Here is a 7,534-nt window from a genome sequence, read left to right on the forward strand (position 1 = left end):
ATCAGTCAGACATCTGTTCTAAGATAAATCCAATGTCGACACTACTAACGGCGGAAAACCCCAAATTGTAAAACTGTCTCGAAGCAACTTAGATCGATAGAGGAAATTCCATTCGCAACCCACATCAGAAAGAACATGACTCTACCAGAAAAGACTGCTCTGAACAATCTATCTAAAACAAAATAAATCACAATAAAACCCATCAATAAAGTAAGAGGCATAGCAATTGTGAATACGACAAATGACATTAAAGAAAGTTATAGACAGCTGCGAAATGTACACTATTAATGTACATTAAGGCAACACTTGGCGACATTAACTATACGATGGAAATTGTATATGATATCGTTTATCTGCGACAAGAAGATCATTGACGAGGTGATTTACAGTTTCCCCATTCCCATAAGTAGAATAATTTGTACAATACAATGGTATCTCCTGCCAAAAATACACAAAACCCAAGTAGAAGGAACAATCATCATCCAACGTCTCAATAGAAATGGCTGCTCGAGTCCAATAAACCAAATCTCGGAATTTCTAGACTTTGCCATAAAACCAATCATGCAAAGACGACTTACATATGTCAAGGACACAAAAACTTCATTAACTAGTTAGAATCAATAAATATACAAGCAAACTCTATTCTGGTAACATTAGAAGTGGTATCAATGTAGACAAATATGCGAAAAATGAAGCCATAAATACAGCGATCGTAGCGTTGGACTCTGAAACATTACCAACCAACTGATATGATACAAAAAAACCACCAACAACGTACATTAAGCCTTACTGTTGATTATTCTGAAACGCAACATATTTTAATTCAACTGAGAAAAATACAAACAAATCTATGGATGAAGAATGGGCTCACCAGAAATAGCTGATATCTCATACCATGAAACGGAGAAAACTATATAAAATCCCAAATCCGGTCAAATATTCGTATGGAAACGTTTAAAAGGTAACATTTTCATGATTTACTCAGGAACAGAACATAATTTTATAACATTCAGAACATTTGTCGACGAGTGCAACACCCTGTACCCTACGTTAAACTTGGGAATTCATAATTGAATATTTTATCGACAAAATCTCATACCCTGACCTTGTGGTCTTCAAATGCCAGAGACGCAATCGAGAGAGATGGCTCGATTGTAAAACCCACACAAAACCATCTGACGATATTATCTGCCACCAACCTTCAAATGCTTCATTAAAGGTGAATTACGCAGATATGTTCGCACATGCAACAACAATATGGACTTCATAAAAAAGGTCAATTTCTCAACGCAAAAACTTCAACAACGAGATTACAAAAAGAAAGACATAACTTGTATCAAAAAGAAATTAATGTAACAAAACGTCAGCCATCCTTCATCAACAAAAATAAGAGTAACGATATAACAAAAACCTTGTCAGCACAACCTCATCATAACCAGCCTAATCAAACTATGTGATAAGAAACTGGAAAATAATGAAGGACGCTTATACGCTGGCCATGGTTTTCCAGAAAACTATAATAACGTATAAAAGAAAGGAAAACATACAAGATATCCTCCTTAAAGCAAAATTCAAACACAAGGAGAGGACAAATGAACGGTCTTAGCAACAATTCACGCAACAATCGGACCACAACATAATGATCTTAGCATCTCTTTTTGATGGCTACCATCAAACTAAGCATGTTGAATACAAGACCATTCAAGTGACTGAAGAAGGGACCTCACTTTGGCCCGAAATGCCGCTAGGAGGAATCACCAACACCAACCTTTTTTCTGGGACAAAGGTCACATTACGAGGGTCAAAACACTATCGATTCACTGGTTTCGCACCATGTTTCCCTATCACAAAACCACATTGATCCACTCACTATACCGTATCATAAACAAGGTTGAACCAGTGTGTGAAGTTGCCTTCATTTCCTTTTATATCGATTCGATTTTTCAAACACAGATTATTGTTTAATAATAAATAATCTCATAAGAGTTTGTTATTTGTGTTGAACTTATTGGCTAAGTTTTGGTACAGTTATCTTTTATTTTGACTATAAGTTTGTCACGTAATTGGGCTATTGTACCGAGCATAGTGAACTTCATAATAGGCCATAATTAATGTAACTTTCGGTTGCCATTTTGGTTTTATGACGTCATCACAATAATTAATTTGTATCAATTATATGTTTTGTCTGTAATTTGGGGTCTTAATTTCAGTTCAAGCGATAAAATGCTGAAACAGGCTTAATAACAGTGCTTTAACATTTTAGACAATGTTACGACTGACATTTTGAATTTGGGTGGTCATTTTGGCTTTATGACGTCATCATAATAATTGATTTGCATCAATTTTATGTTGTATTTGTAATTGAGAATGTTTGTGTCAGTTTACTCAAAAAATATTGAAACTAGCCGAATAAACCGTATTTTACCATTTTTAAGCAATATAATGGCGGCCATTTTGAATTTATGACGTCATCGAGCCTGTCCGGTGGCCCAAATTTTTAGAGCAATAGCTAATTTTGATCTACACATGTATGCGAACCTCTGTAGCAAATTTGGCACTTTTGTCATCCGTGTAACGATCTTGCCAGTTTTAGTTGCTAAGCCACCTGACTAGTAGAGAAGACAAACATTACATGTTAAAAATGGTTTTCCAAGGCCAGAGTTGATACCAAGCATTATGCTGAATGCAAAGCCTCCAGGTGGCACAGCTATAACGTCTGATGTTCACATATGATGATAATGATGGGATTTGGCTCATTGCCTTCTTTAACTTTCTGAATTTCTTTATTTCTGTGATGTGGTTCACGATGAACTCTCTGTCATAATGCTGCAATGTTCAGAATAATTACTTTAACCATTCCTTGCATTCATGAAATTAATTCGCAGTTCTAAGCTTTCCTTTAAAATATTCAGTGTAGCATAATTCATGAAACTCTATAAACATTCACCTTTTCTCTCATATCAAGCAACATTAAAACTGATATCATTTACATAAAGTACTTTCTCCTCATTTTTCCCATTTGACTTTCTTGAACAGTACAGAAAACATTTAAAGATTAATCTTGCACACTCTATTGTGAAACTGATGTTGTGGTTATAATGTCAAGCTTAAAAACTGACTTGCCAGAATTCATGTGTATCTCAATTTGAATTTCATCATTATAAACAATGAAAAGTTATTTAAATGTTAACTTGGAAAAAAATCTCACAACAGATTAGCATCTCACAACAGATTAGAACATTTTGAGTTAAAAAAACCCATGTTTTTGCCCTGGTGAATATATATTGTACATGAAATTCACAAAAAATGACTTTTTGTGAATTTCACACAAATATTCAGGGGATTTTTAACATGGGATTTTTAACAAAAAATACTCCATTCATAATTATACCAAATATTATGTACTGTACTGTCAAAATAGAGTATACAGAAAAATACATTTCGGATGACACAGATGGACATGCACATTAACAATACAATCTCCATTTTGCTGGCCAGATTTTCAATTTTAGAACATCATACGCCAAAGTGATTTACTGAACTCCAAATATGCATGAAGTACTCAGTCAGTATAGAGTTCATGGCATAGAGTTAACGTCATACTTAATCCATGTTGGAACTATTAACATGACCATAAATCTCATTAAGTCTCTACAAAAACTAAAATTACTGATACTGGTCCTCTTTGGGTCTCTAAAACTGAATTCATACCAACATAACTAACACGTACCGTACTGTATTCTCTTATGATGACGTAAAAATATCACACAAATAGAGGAGATTCAGAAATAAATTTGGGCAATGACTTACATTTTGTATGCAGAGTTCATCCATGTTGTTTGATGACATCAGCTTTACTGTGCCTGCCATCCAAAAGTTTCCCACACGTAGTGTTGACTTTTTCCAAATGGTGACGTAGACAATGGATCAGAGTTCAGATATTCCTTCCAGCTGTTTCTTCTCTGTACAAGTTCATCTGGCAAGCTGTTCCAATATCATCCCGATTTGGCCCTATATGGCTTTGATGTCCTCTTTGCCAAAGTGCTCTTCAATAATCAACTCTTCAGCCACTCTTGCCACATTATCAAATATGTTAATCTGAAGTCAACAAAAAAGACTTTCAGAATATTGTCAAACATGTCAAATATCTTCATGAAACTTTTTTCTAAACTGATATTAAATTGTACACAGAAATTCTGCAAACTTGAAAACTTTTCATTATTTTTCACAGACAAAATTTCACTCCGATGTATTTTACATATTTTTTTGAATTCGTTGAGTTCAAACACATTACATGCCCTTTAGCCTTCATTTCTGTAGATATAATAGTATGTAGTTGACACCGTCTTTTACCTTTTGGCAGTTTCTAATATCTGCCAGCCTACACCATATACACAGTATTTCTAATGTACTGAATGCTGGATGATGCAGAGCAAGACACTGAAGAGTCAATGTATACATTTTGAGCATTGGTATTGTTTATTATTATGTTTATTATTATGTTTATTATTATGTTTATTATTATGTTTATTACTATTTATGAAAATACATGTCTTAAAAGTGCACTGAATCTAAAACTTTGGAAGTCCATCAAACAAATGTGTGTACACTGTAGCAATGCTTGACTTCCAGCAACTAGTTGCAGGTAAGATCTCGTTTTTTTCAAAGTAACTGGACTTCCAGCATTGTAGCGTTCAATGCAGTGGCAGGAACACCATAAGTATCACCATTCACTGTGTCCCAATACTAGAAGTCAAATTTTCCAACAGGTACATGCAAGTTGCTGGCTGTATTCACAATTACTGGAAGTTCAACTTTCTAATGTGTAAATCTTGAATGTGTCCTGTAAGAGAATATCTGTGCAATGAATTTGGAAGTCCAAGATTCTAATGTGTAAATCTTGAATGTTCCTGTAAGAGAATATCTGTGCAATGAAATTTGGAAGTCCAACATTCTAATGTATAAATCTTGAATGTTCCTGTAAGAGAATATCTGTGTCATGAAATTTGGAAGTCCAACATTCTCAAATGTAAGTCTTTATAAATGTCCCTGTGAGAGAATATCAATGCAATGGAATTTGGAAGTTCAGCTTTTGAACATAAACCAAAAAAATCACATAGAATTAGACACATATTTTGAAACTTTTAAAAAATCTATTTCAAACTATCGGTTGGTAAGAACATTCAAAATTCATGTAGTATTAAACATAGCAAATGAACATTTACTGTCACCTAGTCTGTAAGTTTAATCAGAAAAATATACATTTACATATACATTTTGAAATAAAATGCCTTAATACATCAATTTTAACTTTTCAAAGTGCAAATTTCAGCCACAAAGTTTATAGTATTAAGAAAGTCCAGAAGTGTCTGTTAATGAAGATGGTTATATCATTCATTGTTTTACCAATCTAGCTCATAGTACTGAGTGTTTCAATTTACATTATGATGAGATATAGGAAATACTACATGTACACAAACAATACAAAACTTTAAAGTGTTGAAAAATACCTTTATTTCAGAATTTTCATGGCGTCAAATGGTGATGTTAAAGTATACAGTCACCTGTAATCTAAATATGCCCATATATGGTCAAAAGGACGTTCCTTGGTATTCAAAATGCCCATGTGAGGGCGCTGTTTTTAAAAAGCGGCCACCCGCTTAAAATCTGTGATTGGTTGGACTTTCTCTTTCCATGGTAACTGTGGCAAAATTTAAACAGGTGACAGTATACCTTTAAAGTTCAGTTCAAACACTGGAGCACTGACCTTGCCTGGCAACCAGAAGATGGTCAGTTGGAAATTTTCAAAAAGGAAAATGGTGTCCAGATTTTACCTGAAGGACTTCCAGATGTTGTGCCTATGACTTTCCAGGAAAAGGATATTAGCAGCCTAAAGCAAAGCATTGCAAAGAGCAAAGTAAATATCATCTGCTTTTTACTTCAACTCATATTCACAATACATGCAACCAAGGTTAGACCCGCAACTCAGAGCATTCAGATAATCAAGTAAACCAATATATGTTGATATTACTGCACTGACACATTGGTGTTTTTCATCATGGTAATCCTCTTGTATAAAGTTATGATAGCAACATTTCTATAACTTCTTCCTTACCTTTTTATTGTGTGAGGGTAGGATGTTCTGAGGTTTGCTCAATTTGAGTGGTGGAAGACATTCTTGGACAGCCCAAAAATGGAGACAGTTCGGATGAGCAAGCAAAGTACCAACTGGTATCTTGGTGAGTTGTCTTCTTACAGACCTGTCCAGCCACCGGTGGCCAGCACAAGTCAGGAAACAACTGAAGCCATTGACAGACTTCTCACAAGGGAAAGGGAAGGACGACAGGTGTGTAATAAATGTGAATTTAAGTGAACAACTTAATCAGGCTTCACTTTGAAAAGTGAGGGAAATCAACTCCCTGCCCCCAACCCAGCAGGTGGGAAAGCAGGACATTAGAGTACAATGCGCAATATATGTATATAGCTGGAGCTCTGCAAGAAATTAAAAATCCATTAGAAACTGCATTTTTAGAAATCTGTTTGTTTTTCCCTTCAAATTACATTTACACAATGAGATTCATCACTACAGCAACTCTATGTTTAACTGAAGTTCATTCTGAATACTTTCAGGTGACAAATGCAATTAGACGACAAAGAAGAGTACAGCCAAACCGTCGTTTGTTGACCACTCCTCCTAGATCAAGGCGTGCTGTTAGGGTTGCAATCGCAGTAGGAAACATGGCTATTTTTTCATTCAATGAAGACAAAGCAGTAGGCAAAGTTATGTCTCGTACCAACGGTGTTGTATCATTACAAGTGTATCGCAATGTTGGTAATGGTGTTTATCAACCAATGACACGAGCAAATGGAGATGCACATGTCCATTCTACACAGATAGGCTGTGTTTTACACAGCTTCAGACGCTTGACTCAATCGAACAGGCTACCTGGCGATGCTGCTAGAATATTTGAAACATTACGACAATAGAGACAATGAAAACAATATGCCATGATACTTATTTGCAAATCTTGACTTAGTGAAGAAGAAATTAACATATTGCCTCTTTTTTCTTCTTTGAAGGTGACATCTTACAACCTGCAAGTTCAAATGATGGATTAATTTCCAACATTGTCATCTAGGCAGTGCATCTGTTTTCAAATTCCCTTGCAAAGATATTCCCTAATATGAACATTCAAGACTTACACATTATGTTTGACTTCCAAATTTTGTTTCAGATTTACACATTAGAATGTTGGACTTCCAGTTTCATTGCAGACCCTTACGAAAGATCAAATTTGCCACAAGTTTGCATTCCTTATTTGTTACAAACTTGATACAAATTCTGACATCCAAACAAGCACCAATCTTGCTAGTCAGTTATATACACTTTGATTCAAACATAGGCTAAGTTTGCAGCAAGTATGTGTGGAAAGTGTTATGAACATTGCACCACGTTTGTACAGAGAATGTAGAGGTCATTTTGTTTTTGTTTGTATTGAGTGTGCACCAAGCTTGGAGATGCGGGGGGGATTCA

The 7,534-nt window shown here is 35.1% G+C and overlaps 1 protein-coding gene across 1 annotated transcript; it reads left to right on the forward strand.

Annotated features, from left to right (window-relative positions):
- The first annotated feature begins 4,617 nt into the window (after positions 1-4,617).
- LOC139126180 (uncharacterized) lies at positions 4,618-7,270 on the forward strand. The gene is made up of 4 exons (XM_070692229.1): positions 4,618-4,645; positions 5,742-5,917; positions 6,137-6,346; positions 6,631-7,270. The coding sequence occupies exons 1-4, from the start codon at positions 4,618-4,620 to the stop codon at positions 6,985-6,987; spliced, it is 771 nt and encodes a 256-aa protein (XP_070548330.1). The 3' UTR covers positions 6,988-7,270.
- Positions 7,271-7,534: the final 264 nt, after the last annotated feature.

Source organism: Ptychodera flava (genome assembly GCF_041260155.1).
Source record: "Ptychodera flava strain L36383 chromosome 3 unlocalized genomic scaffold, AS_Pfla_20210202 Scaffold_27__1_contigs__length_13241970_pilon, whole genome shotgun sequence".
In the NCBI taxonomy this organism is placed as follows: Eukaryota; Metazoa; Hemichordata; class Enteropneusta; family Ptychoderidae; genus Ptychodera; species Ptychodera flava.